The sequence below is a fragment of the Tetrao urogallus genome (genome assembly GCF_951394365.1).
Source record: "Tetrao urogallus genome assembly, chromosome: Z".
In the NCBI taxonomy this organism is placed as follows: Eukaryota; Metazoa; Chordata; class Aves; order Galliformes; family Phasianidae; genus Tetrao; species Tetrao urogallus.
Window position 1 is genome coordinate 74862354 of NC_136816.1, and position 21465 is coordinate 74883818.

General features: G+C 44.8%; 1 protein-coding gene across 4 annotated transcripts in view; it reads right to left on the reverse strand.

Annotated features, from left to right (window-relative positions):
• Positions 1 to 21465, reverse strand: part of NEDD4L (NEDD4 like E3 ubiquitin protein ligase) — a gene marked incomplete at both ends in the record, with an annotated part of 133766 nt that overhangs the window by 48998 nt on the left and 63303 nt on the right. For 3 of the 4 annotated variants that reach the window (XM_079548118.1, XM_079548117.1, XM_079548116.1), the window contains 2 exons: positions 16070 to 16123; positions 18235 to 18273. In XM_079548118.1, coding sequence (XP_079404244.1) covers positions 16070 to 16123; positions 18235 to 18273 — 93 coding nt within the window. Of the gene's footprint in view, positions 1 to 11682; positions 12841 to 16069; positions 16124 to 18234; positions 18274 to 21465 lie in introns of those variants that run through there. The other variant, XM_079548115.1, reaches the window with a different exon arrangement.

Below are 21465 nucleotides of genomic sequence, written 5' to 3' on the forward strand. Positions count from 1 at the left end.
GGCTGCTGGTATTCTGTCCAGCACCTCTCAGGTTCCCAAGCACTGTTCACTGGCTCTTTAGCAAGAGGTATGGGGGCTGCGTGTGATAGTCTGCTGACTAAAACAGGTGTAAATAAGTAAGTGAGTGAAGCAGCAAGCATTTCAAGCTGTTTGCAGAGAGCAGGTCACATGGCAGCTCTCAGAGACAACAGGCAGTGCAAACCCTGCTCACAGACCTATACAGGAAGCCCCTGTTCTCCTACACTGAAATGCATTCTCCAGTTAAACTGTCCCCTCCATTTCCATGTGCCTCCTGCTTGCGAGAGGAAGCGTCTGAGGTACGACCATACAGCTTTCCCTGTCATAATACCAGATCAGGAGCACACTGAATGAACACTGAAATAATGCCTATTTTTCAATATCTGGATAAATTAAGGGGGATGTTTACATTCAAAAGATACTTGCTCCTACCGTGTCATCAACACTCACTGATTTAATAGGAAACTGAATTATCTCACTTTTTTTCTGCAGGCATACAGCCTGCAAATCTGGGCAATTAATTGATCCAAAGGCATAGCATCCACAAGTCTGCGCAGAGAGAAGCAGCAAACTCTGCATATAAACCCTTCTCCACCCCGTTTGTTTTTATCTCTCTTTACAGGAAAGTAAATAAGAGAATCCTGGCCTAATGCATTGCTAGTTCTCTGAAACAGAAGCACAGCAAGGCTTCCTGGTGGGAATAGCAAGGCACTATGCACATGGAGCTCTTCCTTTCAGTTCTCCCATTACCAACACAGTGAGCAAGATTTGCTTTCACTCTGAGATTCTCATTAATGTGGCCGAGGAATATGAAAAAAGAGTGACATCAGACAAAACAGCATCAGCTTCCCACATCCAAGTGGCTGCCATAACGGTTCTCAGTACTCAGTTACCTACGAAGAACAAAAAATTGTATTTCCCTCACATAGCTAATATCCAGCATTCTAATACAGAGAATTGAAAACGGGCAACAGGCCTAAAGCAACTCCAGAAATGCACGGATTTCTGAAAACCCCTTTTGTTTTGGCTGCAGGCATCAAATAGTAGCTGCTATTTTGCATTTTATAATGCATGTACTACCTACAGCTTTCAGAAATTGCTAGCATACAGCCTCACTTCAAAGGAATAGCTCTTGGATGCGATTTATTTCATTGTTGATTTTTTTAAGCCTAGAATTTGACTCACAAAAGCATATCCTGGATGCAGATTACATCCACAATGAAAACCAAAGTTTTAAACTCCACTTTCATTAAAATTCCAAACATTGCTAATATTTACTTGCTCTTTTTCAGTGCTATACACTGAGAGATGAAAGCTGTAACAGAGTTGGTGCCAACTTCCATCCGCTGAAATCCAGAATCTAAACATTCATCTTACAATGCCTGTCTTTGAGGTTCTTAGGGAACTGTAGCATCATTCATTGTGGGATCAGGAAAAAATAACATATTTTGAATAAAAATCAATGCATCCAGCAGTCAACTTCATCACATCTCCATCAGCAGCATTTAACAAATCCTTAGGGGCTCAGTCACACAGAGAAGTGTGCTCATGAAGCTTTGTTTCCACACCCAGCAGGTTGCTCTGTGCTTTGGGGTGCACTGTGCCAGCCCCCACTGCCCACCTCCCCTTCTGCCCCTCCATATCCTTTTAAAAGGGCTCTTTGCTGCTCTGCCTGGCATTGCACCTGGGCTGGAATTACTGCTCTGCAATCAGTTGGGGATTTCATCCCCACTTTAGTAGGTACACATTTACACATGTATACATTTACATGTATGTTTACCTTGCAACTTGTGTTAGCAAGAAAACAAAATACAATCCCCACGTGTGTACTTGCATTCATCTGCTGTAGAACACCTGAAAACCAGCTGCACTGGTGACAAACTTACAATTTGAGGGAGGCAGCCTTCCAGATCTCTGCAAAATAGGCCCTGCCTGCCAGTGGGCAATTTTCCCACAAAGACAGTTTATATGAAGACCTGAACAGGCTTCTTTAACACAGCACCATTGGTACCTGAGAACTGGACGGCTGATCCTGGATCCTGGGCTCCATCAGCAGAGGGGTGGTCAGCAGGGACAGGGAGGTGATTGTCCCTCTCTACTCGGCTCTTGTGAGGCCCCATCTGGAGTACTGTGTCCAGGTGTGGAGCCCTCAGTACAAGAAAGACATGGAGATTTTGGAAAGGGTCCAGAGGAGGGCGACTAAGATGATCAGGGGGCTGGAGCACCTCCCCTATGAGGACAGGCTGAGGGAGTTGGGCTTGTTCAGCCTGGAGAAGAGAAGGCTGCGGGGCGACCTCATGGCAGCCTATCAATACCTGAAGGGAACCTACACCCAGGAGGGGAGTAAACTCTTCAAAAGGGCTGACAATAGCAGGACTAGGGGAAATGGATCCAAGTTGAAGGAGGGAAGATTTAGGTTGGATGTTAGGGGGAAGTTCTTTACGAGGAGAGTGGTTGGGCCCTGGAACGGGCTGCCCAGGGAGGTTGTGGATGCCCCGTCCTTGGACGTGTTCAAGACAGGTTGGACGGGGTCCTGGGCAACCTGATCTAAATGTATATGTTTGGTGGCCCTGCTAGGCAGGGGGGTTGGAACTACATGATCCTTGGGGTCCCTTCCAACCAGGGTGATTCTGTGATTCTGTGATTCTGTGGATCTTGGTTCTAACATCCTGCACGGATTTCAGATCCCTGCATAGCATCATCTGTTGCAGAAGATGAAGTCCTGACAATACAAAAACTGTCTACTGTCAACTAAGGTTTATAATAAATGAAGACCAACACGGCAGCACCACGCTGCTGGGGATTCAAACATCCTTTGGTTTATCAAGTGTGCTTGTGAAGGGACCCAAGCCCTGCACTGGGGAACAGTGGCACTGCATGCTTCCACTGCCTATCATAGATTGCACTCTGGCAAAAAGATCCTAAATTCCCATTTATGCACACTGCAGTTCACTTGGAGAAATCCATTCATTTCATCTCTCATACTTAATTTTTGCAAAATACAAACACTTCCTAACTTTGGACAAAAAACAGCTTGTTTTTTGACACTACATAACAGCTTGTTTTTTGACACTAATACAGACCTGGAAGGCCAGAAATTCACCACACGCAGCTTATTTGCTGCTCCCGAGAGAAAAAAAGGAATAACTTCTATTAAAATCTCCTTTGCTGCAAAATCCAAGTGTACCAACAAGTGGTGTTTGACCAGGTGCATTACATGGATGCAATGCTAATGCAACTAGCATCTGAGGACATCTCTGTGTTGAACTTCACCTCCTCCTTAAGAAGACCGAAGGTTAAAAGGTCACAGAGTATCTTGTGAAATTTCTGAACCGGAAAAGAAATGCTGGTGATCTGCATTAAGGAGGCAACCAAGAGCTCCTACCAGTGCTTTGGAGCATGAGCATATTCATGTGGTTTTTTTTTTGTTTGTTTTTTATTAACTTAAAAATGCAGAGAAAACTGCAAAAACTCAGCTTGCAATTCACACATTCAGAAAGATGTTCTGCCCAGCGTTCAAAACACATAGTACAGCCTGCTGAATTCTGGAAAGCTGCTTGAGAATAAACACACTGCTACATAACTGCAAGCTGCATCCCCAAACACACTACAGTCACTCCCAGCAAGTATGGGTCACTTGTGTTTATAATAATTTAGCGGGCTGGCAAGCTGTCTCTGATGGGGCTTCTAAAAATAATGAAGTGTTGGTAACACGGGTGCTCCGCAGCCCCACTTCCTGATCCTCAGAAGAGCCACGTGGAGGAGGTTCTGCGCCAGCAACAGAGTTCTGCTCCATTTATACTGAATCTGAAACGAGTGAATGTCTTCTGGTAACACTACACCACGCTTGAAGCAGATTTGAGCTAAATGGTTGGGATATTTGTAACCGAAAGACTTTTCATCGCAGATGTACTAAAATATAAGGATATTACTGGTAGAATGCACAAAACATGAGCTGTGGGGTGTGTGTCGACATCCAGGATACGTGCAGAATGTAGTGGGTGTAATTCTTGACTTTGATGATGCTTTGAATTTTATTTAGAAGCATGGAAACATTTAAAATAACTGATTTAATATAACTTCTTCAGATAACATTGCTATAAACTTATCACAGAATCACAGAATGGCCTGGGTTGAAAAGGAGCACAGTGCTCATCCAGTTCCAACCCCCTGCTGTGTGCAGGTCACCAACCAGCAGCCCAGGCTGCCCAGAGCCACATCCAGCCTGGCCCTAAATGCCTCCAGGCCTGGGGCATCCACAGCCTCCTTGGGCAACCTGTGCCAGTGCCTCACCACCCTCTGTGAAAATCATATGTGGATATGTGTGCTTTGTTTACAAGGCATGGAGCAGAAATAAATTAGTAACAGCTCAAAGCAGAAAATCCTTTGGATAAAAGCAATCATGAACTGTTGTAAACTGACTCCTTGTGGAGGACAACTGTTGGCCAAATGCATCCAGGCTGGATGTGGCTCTGGGCAGGCTGGTCTGCTGGTTGGTGACCCTGCACATAGCAGGGGGTTGGAACTGGATGAGCATTGTCGTCCTTTTCAACGCAGGCCATTCTATCATAGAATCACTTAGGTTGAAAAGACCTTAAAGATCATCGAGTCCAACCACGACCTAACCATAATACCCTCACAGCCCTCCGTTAAGTCATGTCCCTGAGCACCACATCCAAATGGTTTTTAAACACATTCAGGGATGGTGACTCAACCACCTCCCTGGGAAGGGAGGATATATGAATAGGCAAGCCTATCCAGGGCTTAACAATCCTTTCTGTAATGAAGTGTTTCCTGATATCCAACCTAAACTTACCCTGGCGCATGATTCAGATATCTCAAATAGAGATATTTGACAAATATCTCTAATGCTGAAGCAGCTTTGTATAATACAAGCATTTGAAAGACATGCCCCAGTGTGTTGTTTCCAGCGATCTGCTGAACACTAAAACTGATGCTGACAACACAACCTGCTGTTGCCTTGCCTCTGTCTGTCACGATGCTACTGCTCTTTGGGAGTGCAAATTCCTTCTCAGCAATAGGGTTAAGAATACCAGCGAAGACACTGCTGATCTCCTTCCTGGAGCACTGTCCACACTGGTCCTGCTGTGCTGCAGGCTGAGAGGCAGCACACTGCACACCTGAGGACAGCAATGCTGCTTTGGGAATGACGATACCAAGGTCTTCAGCCTCAGAATTTGCTTTTCCCACACTTCCTGGGCAGCGCAGCACCCAGCTGGGTGCACACAGCAGCAGAGGATTTGAAGAGAGGGAAAGTGAATTTTTTTTCCTTCGTGTTTATTCATTCTTTTTGGCAGCAGAAAGCTGCACAGTCACACTGCTGGCTTTATTAACATCATTTTTTCTGCACAGAACAGTAAATAATGCCATCCTCTTAAATGAAAAAAGCAAACCAAAGCAAGAAGATGAAAGCACCAGATTTTAGATGGATGCATGCAGCAATACATTTTGCAACAAGTTTTAATCCAGAAACAAAGGCAATGGGATAAATTTGGATTTAGGACAGTGTGTGAATAACAACAGTCACAAAACGTGTGACTTCAACTCAATTTCTTTTCTCAAGCAGCTGAACAGTGCAAAAAGCAGTTAACACCGTATCTGTTTTATTACGGGTGGTTTTCTGTGCCCAGTGCCCTGGCTGGCACCTCCAGCACTACAGCTGTGTCAGCATTTCCATTGTAAATTGTGGGCCTTATAAACTCAGCTTTACAGAGATCACTGCATACTGGAACTCAGCATACAAATTTCCATGTAGGAGCAAGTACTTTATTACTGCTATGAAACCAAAGGTGGTTTTATTTCCAGCTCTTTTCTTCAAGAATTTTTTTCCCTGTTTACTTTACAGAGAAATACTGAACGATACAGCCTGTAGCAAGAAAACCAAGAATGAAATCCAGAACAATTTTCCATGAATCTCTGGGGATGGGTAAAGACACTGTGGTTAATTCCTGACTGTACTGTGTATCTATGTGACTGAAGTAGATACACAATATACATATCCTAAATGTGCTTGCAGCAAATTTCCCACAGCTAGATAGGATATCACAGAATCTGTGGCCCCAGGGGAACAGCAGCCTCACCCCTACCTGCAGCTGCCAAAAGCATTCTCATCTGCACAGCACTGAGGCACTGCAACCATCTGCACTCCTGGTGCAGAAAGCCCAGGGCAGAGCTTCACAGCTCTATTCACTGAGCTGATGTAATCATCTAGCTAGGGCAGGTAGCATCATTACTGCTCTAGAAATGCCCGTTAGGGTCCAGACAGCAGTCCCTGAAGGAAGTCTCCAGATCTGGACAAAGGATGTAAAAGGATGGAATTACTGTGTGTAGCACCAGAAGGCAGAGCAGCCTCTGAGGAGCAGAGCACGTCTCACACTATCCATCCGCCACTGTGTGTGTCCAGTGAGTTGTGCTGGTCCAGGATCCACGAAGGGACTCAGACAGCTTTCGGTTTTCTGTGCCAGAAAAAGCTCTAATTCCTCACTATGCAAACCCTACAACATAATTTAGCAGGTAAGCAGCTAACAGTGTGACTTTCCTTGGTGCCTGCCATATCGAACCACGTGGCTCTCAGTAGCTGCTGCGAGGAGGCAGGCAGCCCAGGGACACAGAGCAGGACAGGGCAGCCATGTGCCAGGGGGTTTCAGGTGGGGCACAGGGAGCAGAGTGCTGCTGGGAGCTCCCCACGTCTCATGCCGTGCTGACACTGGGTAGAAGCAGAGGAGCAGAGGTAGCTGGTGTAGTTACACAGAATCACAGAATCACAAGGTTGGAAACGACCTGCAAGATCATCTAGTCCAACCACCCTCCCATCCCTGTTAGGAACAGGATGAGTCTCAGGTCCCAAGAAGTATCAGCCTGGGGCTAGTTAAGGATGACGAACCTTACGCTGTGCACTGAGCACTGTGTGAAGGACAGCACTAAAAGGAAAACTGGGATTTCCCTCCTCCAGGGACTGGGCTAGCACTAGATCCTGAAACAGAACCTCCTGAATGGTTCCTTGAATGAGGGAGGGCGAGTGGGAGGTAGAAATCTCCCTTTCATTTTATTTTATTTTTAAATATTCCCACCGGTTTTTCTTGTGAAGATCAGCAACACATAACCCACTTACTGTCCCAGCACCATCTCAGGAAAGAGATTTTCAAGGCATTACCATAGTTTACACCAAAACATGGAAGGATCTGTTTCATTGAAACACATAGATCAGTTTGCATATGAAAGAAAAACAAATACAGCCCAGAAGCAATTTTCATCCTAACCCAAATGTCCCATGGTTTGCAAATTCCATGGTAAAACACGCAGTATTTATTCCTGTTCTGCCTCTCACTGTCGTAAAACAGCATGGACAGCCCTGGTATAGCTCTGCCAACTCCTGGGTGGAACTGTCACAACCCAAAGGGATCCAGAAATCTGAAACAAATGGAAAGCAAAACCACGGAGGAAGCAGTGCCTACAGATGGGGTCAAAAGCAAATCCATCAACCCTGAAGGACTGTAAACGATACATTTATTTCACTGACTTTCATGCCTTGCAGTGATTTGGAAGTTTCTTCCTTAAATATCACTGATAACCCACGTGGCAATGATACAGAGGAGCAAAATTACTAAAGCAGTCACTGACAACTGTCCTGAAAGATACATAATTCTGGAGACTGACTACAGAATTAGTGCTCAAGCTAAAAAAGCACAATGCTTGTTTTCATTAACTAGTCTGTATTTTATATTTGAACTTTCTCTTCCAGTGTGTAGAACTAAATAAAGACTGTATTTCAACTGTCTGATTCTGGGTCAAGCAAAAACATCCCAAGACTTCCACATCATAGACTACAAGCATGTGGAGCACTGTGTGGCGACAGCTTCTGACCAAAAATAGGGAATAATACAAGCTCACAAAAAGTTAATTGACATTCTTCCCGTTCACCCCTTTACTTGACAGTACATGATACTGGATATCACAATCACATCTCTTTTCTGACAAACTGCTGTCAACACATGCCACTGATGGCTCAGCTATTTGTGCTTTCATGGGAGATCCATACACGTTTACGTAAGTTCTAACAGATGTGATATTAATTTGAAGTCAAACTGCGGCAGAAATATTGTTGTATGGCTTCACTGAAAGAAAGTCACTGCAAGCACTGTGCTCTTCAGACATCCACTTCTATTCCTACACAGAGAAGTCTGTCTTTACCACAGACTCAATTTAGCATTATAAGCTACCCTAGTAACACAGCTGAACACCAGCAAATAGTCCCCGCTTCGATCAGAGGGTTCATGGACATGCATTCCCTCAGGTCACACCAGTGATGAATAACCCACAGCGTGACTGGTCAGAGAGGTCAAACTCACAGTGCTTCTGCTGGGACAGAACCAAGGATGGTGCTGACACGTCAGAGCAGCAGCAGCATCTGACTGTGTGGGTCGCTACCTTCCTTCACAAAATTTTGTCATCTTGGAATTATTTTCCAATTCACGGAAGCACTGTGGTAAGAAGTTAATAGCAGGCACTTACACTAAGCTGGTATCACAAGTAAGGAGAGTGGTGAGGGGAACAGCAGAACGAAGAGAAGCTCACAGCTTTCCTCTGCAGAGGAAACAACTGTCAATTGAGGAAACTGTCATCAGAGGAAAAAACTGTCAGAGGAAACAATGTCAAAAGACATTGTGTGCCATCATCATATAGCAAGGCATTAAAGCACTTTATTATGTAAGAGTTGAGATTTTCCTCATCAGCAACAGCACTGTGGTCACCTAACTGTCAGCTGCTAACTGCTGATTTCACGGGAGGGCTCCTGCAGCTCTGCCCCAGTGCAGTGTTCTGCACACAGGAGCAACCGCTGCTCTGTTGATGAGAACTGCTCCTGATAGGCACGGACCTCACCATGGCCACAGCTGAAGGCAGTGCCTTCACATGAGAGTGGCTTCATTAAAATGCTGCAATTCCCCGCTGACATCCCAGACATCACCAAGTTGTGAAAGGTGCACAATGTGTAAGTAAAGGGCAGAAAAGTGCAAGAAGCAATGCTGTTGCCTTCAGGAGAGCACTCTGCGCTCACAACAAAGCTCATCCCAACATTATTTTTAAGGAAGGAAGGAAGATACGTGCCGACTTGTGAAATGTGGGCTGGCAGAGCCAGGACTTGTCTGTGCTGTCTGCCAGCTGAACGCAGCTCAGCACTACCACAACATCAAGCACTTTCCATTTTTTCAGTAACAACAAAGATGCCTTTGTCCAGTCCCAAACAGCCATCCAATACTTTGGATTTCTGAAGGGTTCCCCACAGACAGAGATATGCACTCCGATCCCAAGCTACAGACAGTTTGTTTGCTCTGTGCCACAGGATATATGTACACAGCATGTAAAATATCACAGCAGTCAAAGGAGTCTGCAAGCATGCTGCCACAAGAAAGACAACTGGGCATAAGTGTGTCCCTTAATATTCTCTGACAACTCATTATGAAATGCATCCTGCTTGTCCTACGACACTGCAGACAGCAGACACAGAATGGCCATAACCACTCAGGAGCAGCAGAACTGCCGACGCGCGCTGAGTGTTTCACTGCAGATAAATACGGCAGCAGCAGCTGCTGCCTGCAGCCCCAGGCCCTGGATCCACCACGTACACACAAAGCCATGTAAGTGCAGGGTGCCATGTGGTACCCTCACAGCTCTAAAGCATGGCAGTGTAACAGAGCACACGCTGCAGGCACAGCCCTCCTCAGCACCTTGAGGTGCATATCAGCAATGGCACACACCTGTGGTTTATATGCCGATAAACCACACCAGACTTTCAGCAGAGCACCCTCACTGCCTCCACTTCCAATGGACCTGCCAACCAGCCACCCTGGGCTTGTTAGAAATAAGAGAAACATCGCAAGATTTACACTGCAATTTTATTTTATTTTATTTTTTTGTTAATTTGATTTTTTTGCACTGAGGAACACACTTTCTCTCAGAGTGAGTGCCCCTGCAATTGCCATGCTTCAGGGATGGCCAAATTGATTTCATGCGGTAACTAAAACCAAGAGCATGAAGGAACAAATTCCTTAATTCTCTTCTGGAAACAGTGAAGCACATCTTTGGTATGTGACTCATTACCAGAAAAGTGACTCTGGGGTCTGTCACCTTTCAAAACAGGAGGATCCCTGCAGGGGCACAGGGTGAAGCTATGGGCACACCTCCACCAGCTGCCCCAACTGCCAGTGCTTCCACTGGACCTGCCCTACTGCACCGACTGATAGAGCCAGCTGTGGTGGTCCTCCAGGAACTGCTAGTACCCAGAGATCAGTAGGAAAACCAGACATATATTTTTAGTGTGAGATAGAACACAATGTACTGCACCAATGAAATTCAAATGAAGAAGAAAAATCAAGAAAGATTCTGCACACCAGAGTTTGCTGCTGAAATGTTCTAGGTTAGCAGGAAAGAGACTGTGTGCTACTTGTGGAGCTGCTAGCTGAGAGAAAGCGAAGTGAAACCGTACTTCTTTGTTTAAAGATCTTTTTCAGTGTTTATCTTTGTTAACACTTCGCTGTAATTTGTGATTTTCTATGCATAATAATAACTGAAGGGCTCAAAAGAAAGTTACACCAGAATAGCTCGGAGATGCCAGCTTCTTGACAAGAAAGCTGCAGAGTCATCATACGGCCTTGCTGCTGCAAGCAGCTGTCTCTCCGTACTGCATTTAACTGAACAAAAGCACAGCAGAATGAGAACATAGGCAGCGAAGACCCAGATCTTCCCCAGTGAATCTGTTTTCACAGCTGGAGACAGAGAGCTTGCTATTCTATATACAGCATCACTGAGCTCAGGAACTCAAGTGGGCAGTGTTAAATTGCACAGTAAAGCAATTTAAGCAAATGACTAATCTAAACCCTTCGCTTTCATTCCTGCTTTGGTCTTTTAAAAATGGCTTAAAAACATGAAACTTCAGACTTCATTTGTTACAAAAAGAAGGACCAGAAGATGAATCTTGGCACCTCAAAGTAAAACCAAAGCAAACAGAACTGACAGCACAATTTCCTGAGTCGTGACAAGCTGATTCTATAGCAGTTTGATCAGGACTTGCAGCACACAAAAAAAACACGACATGCTCTTGACTTGGAGAAGGCCAAAAGCAAGCAAAAAAGCCCCTAACCCTCTTTTTTTCCCAACTTCTTGATACCTTACCTGCTAGGCCACTGTCTTCATTAGACTTACCAGGGGATTTCTACAGCCTTAGCTCCTACTGCACTACAATGCAAATTTTTAAAGTCACAGAGGTACACACATGAGCACTGTCCTTAAACTTTATCAAAGTATTTGTTTTCAGGCTACAAAGTGCACAAAGAATGCCTTATGCAGCAAGGTTCCAGCCAACGAAATTAACACGATCCCTTAATTTCCCATTTGATTGTTCTGATTATAAAGAATCTGATGTGCAACATGTGACGTTAGGATCTCAAAATATTACAAGGCACATAATCACAGCCGAGAGCAAAGCTAAGGCAGATCTGAAACAGAGATCACTGGCGGCCGGTTCCAGAGAAACAGCGAACATTCTAGCACTAAGAAGGGAGCCCTCCAGTTGCCTCAGGTTTAAAAGCCTTTGCACAGTGATTCGGTACGTTGTTATGAGCAGAGCACACTCAGCATCGTACTCACCGTGGTGCTGGCTGCCGCAGGACCAGGGGTGCCACGACACTCTGCACCAACAACTGGACTTTGCTCCTCGGGATTACGGGTGACAAGGATTCGGAAGTGCTGCTGCCTCGTGTTTTGATCTGGTCTGATTTTAAACAGGCATCCCTTCCCCTGAGGAATCTTCTCTACTGAATTGCTTCTGGATATTTCTGACCCGCTCCTGCCGCTTCCATGCAGTTCTGAAGTCCGCCCATCACCTGTGGGGCGGATTTCCTCCGGCCGTGGTTGGACGGGGTAGGAAGCGCTCCTCTCCAGCTGAATGCGTGGGTACCTGACCAATCTGTCCCCTTTTGTCCCAGTAAAGCCGAAGTTATACTCACCACCTGTACCACTCGCCTGCGGCTGCTGTAACTGGAGAACAAAGAACTTTTTCCCCGAATTTGCTGACATGTCTGGCACGTGCTGCAGAGACCAGCGCCGGGGCTCAGGGGTGGGAGCATTATTTTGAGCCTCGGAACCAAAGGGCAGCAGAGTAACCTGAGGCACATCGGCGCTTGAAGCACGATGCTGAATCCTCACGCCGCTGATGTTCAGACCTGAAGCTGTTTCCTTTGCCTCATTCTCATGGGCGGCGGACAGAGCATCGTCGCTCTGGTTATTAGGAGGAATAGTACGGAATATCCTACGGTTACAGCGAAGGGTTCCATTCATCTGCTGCCCCAACTCCTCCGTCTGCCTGGGTGGAGAATCCTCAGGAGTCGCCTCTGGGCTGCTCTGAGAGGAGGAATGGTTTTCAATGGGGGACGCATAATGCTCCCTAACATCTGAGGCTTTGCACAGGGGAGTCTCCTCGGGGGTCTCCGGGGTCGCGCACTCATCTGCAGCCTTGCGCTGGAGAGAGATCTGCATCGAGGAGCTTCTTGTGGGACGTGCGCTGATGCTGTTCAGCAGCTGGGGAATAAACATGGAGGTGCTCCTTTTCAAGGAGCCCACTTCTTGGAAATCGCTGCCTCCGCCGTAATCTGCTCCGTGTCGGGAGAAAGCGTGAGGGCTGCTTCTTCTCGGCAAAGTGTGGAATGCCATGAAAAAGTCATCTTCTCTCTCCCGGTCGAGGATCTCGGATTCGGGGGCTGTGTTGCTTCGTCCAGAGCCAAAATGAAACCGCAGCCGATGGGCCATGGTTTTACAGAGAGAAGAAAAGGAGAGGGAGAACGGCAACAATTCAGGCGCTGCCAGAAGTTAAAAACCAAAGACATAAACTCCAAGAAAAAGTGTCCCATCTGCCAAACTGTTAGCACTGCAGCACTGATAGCGACAGATAGCAGAAATAGCCCAAGTGGCAAGCAGCATTCCAGGCATGATTGGGTAAGAGCAATCAGCGCTCCTACACACTGTGACATGGGGTAGGATGGTGGCAGTCACGTGGCCCGGTTCCCCCTCTCCAATCTAAGCCAGTGGGGGTTCTGTTGTTTTTTTTTAATGCCAGCGAGAGCCTGAAACAGCACCTTCCCAGCTGCTCCTTTTCCATCAGAGCGCAGCTGACCGAGGCAGCGAGCACACTCGGCGCCGCTATAAATCTAAATCACATCGTACCGCACGGCGCATTCGCACAAGGAGCAGGAAAGTTAATGACAACACAAACGCCGCGGTTTGGTTTTAGGGCTGTAAGTCAACGCCACGTGCAAATAAGGAACAATATTTCAAGCTTAACTTTTTGGTGTGTGTTACAGCACGAGGCTATCATGGCAGAACGTGAGTAAATATAGCACCGTTACGCTTTCAATTTTAACTGCGCTTGTGGCACAGTTAAGTAACAAGCTCCTTGCCTTTAAAAAGCCACAACTTTCACACTGCCCCTATGAGTGCAACGCAGCCTAAGCGAGCCCGCGCAGTCCCTTTTAATCAGTAAAAATTACAGCAAACGAAGCAACCCTATGCACGGCAAAGATTTCTCACTCAATAAAAACAGCAGAAACGCGCAAAATGACAGGAGGCAAAGTTCCTTTTTCAGTTTTACTGGGCAGTAAAGACGAGTGAAAACCAGGGACGGGTGTCGCATTGCCGTTTGGTACCGATTTGTCTTAAACAGCACACAGAAACTCTGCCCATTACTGGCCGGCCTCCAGTGGGAAAGTTAGCAGTACTACCACGGGCGTGATCGCAGGCACGGAATACAGTTACACTGTGAGAGCCAAGAGACCTCAGAAGCAGAACAGACGGACAGGATACATCCAACTGCAGAACAAACACCCTAAATATGCTCCACTGCAATGCAGGAAATTGGTGACTGGGGGATCCTGACAGCCAAAGGGCACCCACCATCGCAATGGCTCGCACGTGCTGGGGATGCACGGTTAGCTAAAAGCACATCTACAAGAAGAGACAGCGTAGGATCAGCTCAATGCACAGACATCTGTTCCTTAGGAGAACTCTGAGAAGTGCTGTCAACAAACTATTGGTGGCAGGTCAGTGCTCTGTCTAGATGTTTAAACCTCTGTTTGCATGCAGCTTGCTTTCAAAAGACAGAAAGTGACCAATCAAAGAGAAATGGAAGCATCGAACATGGCAACTGCCAGCAGGCAGCACAATCCCCTATTGTTCTAAATGGACCAGGAGCCAACAAGAAAAACACAAATAGCTTCTACACAGCCACAGTGTTGTGGAGCTGCCTTGTGCAAGCACAGGTGTTGATTTTATCTTATTTTTCAGGTAAACCGTTATCCACAGTCTCTTTTTGCTCTGAAGAGGAAGACGCACCATACATCCTCTGCTCCGATGGGGGAGAGAAAGGATATACTGCAGAGAGGAAGTGCTCAGATAATTTTGGAATGTGAAGAAAATAAAGTTTTGGGGGGGTAAAAGACATGAAAGTGTTGACAACAAGTATTTCACATGAAATCTGCAATTATTTGCTCGGTGCCTTGCTCTGTCAATACAACACGATGGAAATTTGCCACTATAAACTTGTGTACTTGTTCTCCTTGGCCAACTGTTCCACAACGCTTTCTGAAATGAAACAGCAGCTCCTCATCCCCAGGTTACAGCCTGCAGAAGCAGGATCACACAAAGAACAACCAGAAAATGGCTCAACAACACAGTAACACTGAAACGGTCAGTATGTGGCCAGTGCCACAGAAAGGAAACCCAGAAATCCTATAAAGTATTTCAGAAAAGGGTACACTGAACCTTTTGGTTCTCAGCTCTCAGTGCACAGCCGAGTTGTAGTCTTTTTTCTAGGCTGTCACCTCTTTACTGACACACATGGACATCCCCATGCATGCCACTGCCCTCTGCAGGCAGAATGAAACCTCTTCCATGAGCTTCTGCTCCATCCTCCACATCAGCACAAACTCACCCCAACCACCCTTGCAGCTGCATGCACGCCACACAGGCTTAGTTTGGAAGGGATCTCTTGAAGATCAACTAGATCATCACACCCCCCCAGCCATGGGCTGGTTGCCTGACATCCAACCAGGCTGCCCAGGATCCGGCCCTATCACATGGCCTTGAATGCCTCCAGGGATGGGGCATCCACTACATTTTTGGAGATCAATAATTCCATTCTTTCTATTTTTGTTTGGAATAAAAAAGATCCTCACAACACCAGTCCAACAAGGCAAGCAGGTTCAGTAGACAGTGTTCAGTAGACAGTGACTGCTCTGAACCAAGAAATCTAAGGCCTCATCTCATGAGCAGGAAAATGGTGCTCCAATTTTCAGCAGACAAAAATTAAAAGTCATCCACACAACTTGCCATCTCATTTAAAATCATGTATGCAGAAAGTTGTCTATTTGGCATGTCTGTGTGAAAAATGTACTCACTTCATCACAACAAGAGCAACATGCAGTAAGTTTTGGGAAGACTTGTCATCTCAGTAATAGTGGTTGTATCAGACAAGCGAGCTTCAAGGCTAAAAGCCCTAGCAATATGTTGGGTGTTACCAGGGGCAGAACTGAACACAAAATGCAGAGCGTTACTTTGCTATTAACTAAAATCTTCAAGGACCCACGTCTTGTGTAACTGACTATCTCAAAAAGGATTGAGTATTAAAATGTACAGGAAAGAGATGCTCAAGTGATCAGGGGATGAAGCAGTTGCTTTATGTGCAAATAACAAGGCTAGGACTGCTTTTCAGCTCACACCAGAGAAGCTTCAGGAAGAGTATGATATAGTTTCCACCAACAGAACATTTAGCTTAAGGAGGACCATTCTGGTCTAAACCAGTAGTGAATTTCTGTGGTTAATGTTCCATTAACCCATAAAACAAACACTCTGTATGCTTCAGTCTGTGCAAACCTTTTTTATGCTTCAACCATGTAAACAACAGAAAACATACACCTTTATGGTGTGTTATGTTTCCATCAGCTGTGTTGCACAGCTCTGGGAAACAAGCAAGACAGGTACTCACCAATCTGTTCTCATCAAACACTTCAAAGAGGAGGCGATGATTGGTTGGGTTTACCTAGGAGAAAATCCAAATAATACTATTTTAGCTTCATTCACTCAGAACAGTATATGGACACAAGTTTATAAAATGATTAAATGAAGGCAAGCAGAACAGAACTGATAGATTTATATAAATCCTTTGCTTCAACTGACTGTGAGAACATGAACACAGAAGCCCAGACTGGACAGAACACCAGAGCTCAGACTTCTGGGTTCCATACCTGGAAAACTCAACTAAAATGTAGGGAGCAAAAGCTTTAATTCATTTCTTTCAGAATTTAACCATCATCTCTATTTCAGCCTCTCCATCTGTCACTGTTTCTGGCCCATTTGTCACCAGTGGGTGACATCCCATGATCATGTCCCTGGGGAGAACCCAATGGAAGGCAGAGAACCTACCCTGCTCATGTCTGGCATACATGTCTAATACTTCTTTACACAACTGTACCTCCTGGAAATAATTTACTTGGAAGCAAATTTAAGCAAAGAGACAGCTTTTCCAGAAAAACCTTATATGCCAGGTTACTATGTCTGCTTGTTTAATTAAGCTGGCCAGGGAGGGGACACCACCGTCCCTGGAGGTGTACAAGGAACGTGTGGATGGACATGGTTTAGTGGGGAAATATTGGTTGTAGGTGAATGATGGGACTGGATGATCTTGGAGTCTTTTCCAACCTTCATAATTCTATGACTCTGTGATTATAAGGAAATTTAGACAAAATATTCCACAATGGACTCCGTGGGAGTGGAAGAAGAACTCTCAGTTCTGAAAAGATCAGAGAACTTTGTCACACAAGGGAAGGTGCATCACTTTAATGTTTGCACTTATTTTTAGCATTTTCCAGATGTTTTAACAGAACTTCCATGAAGTCTATCTGTAATTTAAACAACACAAATTGTGGCTGTTTTGGGTATTCTCTTTCTCAGGAAAAACTACACAGTGAGCAACACAACCTTGAAAACTATCAGTAAAAGATGATAAACATGAATAAATTTTCTTGTACTTCACTTTAAAGCATTTGACTTTGTCCCTTACAGTCTGTCTCACAACACAGCATGCTGCAGACCAGGGTCTACCAGGACAGACTTACGGAGGCAGTCATTCATTCCTGAAGCTCTGGACACCAATCGGGGTGAGCATCAGCTGTCCTTACATACAATAGCAGTGTAAAACTTCCTGACACCCTTTCCTGTGCCACCTCTGTGCTTTTTCCCAGCAACACTGGGAAAGGCATGGGACCAGAGAAGTGAACTCAGTGCCTGCAGACTGCATAGCTCAAAGAAACAGGTACAGGTCAAATTATACAAATGGTAAAAAATATTTATCTAAAGACTCTGTTAGAGATTTAGGTGTGTATTAACCAGTTGGCAAACCTTGAAATGCTACCTGGAACACATGTAAAAATGATAAGAAATCCCATCTGAACCTCAAAAAAGCACTTACTAATAACTACACTGATGGGAACTATTTACATATTCCTGTTAGCAAGAGAGATGAACGCTAAGGCTGTAAACAGTGCTTGATGGGTCACTCATTTTTAACAATCTACAATGACTACGCCTGTTCTCAAGCAGCTGTTTAAGATTAAATTTTAAAACCAGTGAAACTTTACCTAACCTACTTCTGTGAAAGCTGCAGCTGCAGTAAAATAAATCCATTCTTCCTCAGAAAATATTTTCAGCAACTAAGTTATCAGTGTTCTCATTTCTGTTATGTTGGTTTTGAGGATCACCATTTCAAATCCTCTTTTAGCACTGTCAAATATTAGAAGTGATCACTTCTTATGAAAAGTCACCTACAAACTGAAATGGTATCACTCAGTTTTAAGTGAAGGTTACCTTCATTTTAGGAATAATTTGAAAAAGACAGAAGTCAAATAAAAGAAAAAAAAAAAAGGTGTGTCCTTGTGATTTTATTTACTTATTTACCGTAATAGCTTAAATTTCATACGGTTCTTGGAAATGGTTCTGATTATCTGCTACTACATTAACATTTTAAGACCACAGGAAGCATCAGGATGAACATTATTTTTCACAAAAACATATAAACAGTGAACAAAAAAACCATACAAAATACCATGTGATTAATTGTACGTTACAGTGACTGCAATTAAAAGTGATACTTACTCTAAAATAAAATTCTTCATTCCATTTCGGATTTAGTGTCTATAAAAGAAAATAACATATTAGGATGCTACAATATCTGCAGGTTTGCAATTTCGCAGCCATCACAACATGCATGCAAGTGACAGTTTTTTTAGAAAACACCAGGGGAAAAAAAAGTGTTTCCTAACAAAACAGCTCCAACACTGCTGTCAAATGACTTAGAACCGCTCTACTAAATAAACCAAATGTGGGAAGGGATTTGAGTCAGAAGAACTGAAAATAGATGGTAAGTATAAATGAATCATATTCACAGAATGGGACCCCCCTGCCGTGGGCTGGCTGCTCCTCAGCTCAGGGCTGCCCAGGGCCTATCCACGACCTTGGGCACCACCAGGGATGGGGCACCCACAGCTCTGGGCAGTGTTGGGGTCTCTTAGAAAGGAGAATGAACAAAAGGGAAGGTTACTGCCTCCGAACAGACACCATACTCTTCCTAATTGCCCCCAAGCTTGAAGAGGATTATAATTTTGCTCTAATGATCCAAATAAAACCCACAGAATAAATGATGTTCCATTTGCAACCTGAAGGGAGCTCCAGCATAAAACCATAAGCTGATAAAAAATTCAAAGTAGGAACACTGATAACTGCCATACTTCAAATCTGGATAAGTTGAAAATCAAGCACGGTCTGTCCCCAGGTTTTGTTTCCCTGCTGAAATGTTAAGAGCTTAAGCAGAAGAGCTGCTGGGGTGTAACTGGCTCTACCCACCAGAGGTTTGTTGGAGCAGAGAAGGCAATCGGGCCGTTCATCCAGAACTCCTTAGCACGGATGCAATGCAATTACCCAGCACACAGGGGCTCAATGTGCACCACTGCCCTGCCGTGTGTCCCACATGCACCCGTGGTCGCAGTGCTGACAGCCCACAACCTGCCTTTCCCCTTGAGTTTGGGCTGAATCTCAACCCAGCAGATACACAATTAAGAATCTGTGAATTCAAATACTGAGATTTGAAAACTGCCTCCTAGAAAATCTACAGAAATAAACAAATTATTTAATGAAAAAAAGTCCAGCTATTAGAGGACGGGGTAAGGGAGAGAGAGAAGTTTCCTGCTTTTTTGCCATAAAGAGCAAAAATGCATTCACTAAAGCAATGAAGCAATAAATAAAACAAATACAATGTTTTAAATTTGCATTCGTTCACTGCAGTTGTTCTTGGCAAGGGAAACTTCTCATCTAATCTGGCAACTGGAATTAAGAGCATTACTGCTAATCAATAACGCATTAATTCTGAGTACTGCTTAACCACAATTACCAATTTCAAGAAATAATGATGTATTAGGCAGCACAATTTTTAGTAAACAAGCAGGTGACTATCAGAAATTGCTTTCACCTTCACTAATCCAACAATTGATAGGTTGAGCCAGAAAACACAAGAGCTGGAATCACAGCCGAGGAGAAAAACATTTGTACAGAAAGCCTCCAGAAATAAATGGGTGAATAACTGCTTCATAAAGGATATTAGCAGGGAAACAACAACAAAAAGACTCACCAGCAAAGAGCTACGTCCTAAAAAGGGCAAGTATTGCAGAGATAAAGGACTGCCAGGAGTCAAGCTGAGTTAGATCTTCCACGGGATATTAGAACAAACACCAGGAGGGTTTTTCAACCATATAAATATACAGCAAAGAGATGCTGCAAAGCAATGAAGCTTTAAGAGGAGATGGAGGAAATTAAGCTTCACTTTATGGTAAGGGCAGAAGAGCTAACAGGGATCTGCTCGAAAGTATCTGGTGAGACGAAGCTGATATGAAGCCTTCAAAGCTCAATGCAATCAAATTGAGGAGACCACATGGTCACCTTCAGAAGTGACGTGTGAAGTCACAGGACCAGGGACAAAAATGTTAAGCCATACCTTACAGGACTGTGAGGCCACAAACGGCAAACAGATGTCCTGCTACAACAACAGGCAAAGAGCCTTTCCAGCTTTCAATCCGAGCAGAGCTCCAAAAGAAGCAAGGCTTTGCTCAGGTGTTGCAGTTGGAGGAACTGACCGTGTGGAGGGAGGTTAAAAGTAAACAAAGCACCTCAGAAATGCAACACAGCCAGATCGTGCCAGATGAATCTGAACCTTTTCTCTGATAACTTTACTTTAGCAGAGTGAGGAAGCAGTTTAAGTTGAATCCCGCTTGGCACAAGAGCAGGTCCAGCATCACACAGGAGGAGGATGAAAGTGCACCCTTCTGCCTTCCTGCCAGCCCTCCTGCAGGGCTGGACAGTGCCACAGAACTCAGTCCCTACACCAAGGGAGGCAAAACTGAGTAGAAAATTAAGGATGAGATGAATAGCGAGATACTACCATGATAACAGACCAGTTATGGACTCGGAGGTCACTGGCAGCGTCCTTCAGAATCACTCAGGGGAATGATTTCGCTCAATATTTTAACTCAAAATGAAGGCATGCCACAATGTTTGCTGTTGATGAAATAAACAACAGAACCTGTGAGCTGCAAAGAAAGAGAACTGCTCAGAGAGCAGACAACTCGAGGTGAAATTCAGCAGCTCAAAACAAACAACTGACGAGAAGTTTCCGCAAGATGAGTTCACGTTTCTATTAGGGAAATGACTGAGAAAGTGCAGGCTGTAAGTGATGGTTACAAAGAACAGTGAACAAAGGCAGATGCAATCCCAGGAGCACCCTCAGCTCACCCCCACCTCTGCAGCAGCTGAGCAGTGCCCTTCTCTCCTTCCCAGGGCAGCGCTGACACCCATGAGCTCACCACTGCCCTCGGCACAACCAGCGCAGTGCTCTCACATCCTCACCACGTCTTGTGCTAATGGTGGTCTTCTCAGCTGCTTTCCTATTCTCCTGCCTATCACACATCCCCAAAGCTGGTAGTTATCACCTCAGCAATGAGGTTACAATCTTATTTCCAATCTCTCATTCCAATCACTCATAACTCTCTGCACTAAGGCTTTGCAGCCATCACTTTTCAGACACGTGGGAGCCAAATACACCATCTCTTCAGGACTCATGCTTTTACACCAGCAACCCATCCAAACACCCATCCAAATAAAGGCAGCGTTATTCTAGTAAGAAAAAAAAGATATAAAAATAGATATAAGGCAATCTGCTTTGGCTATAACACCCAGAGAATAAGCACATTGCTACTGGAAGGAATCAGGAATTTATTAAAACCCTGGATGGGATCTCCATCTTTTCCTAAGAAGAAGGAAGAAAAAATTAAGTATCAT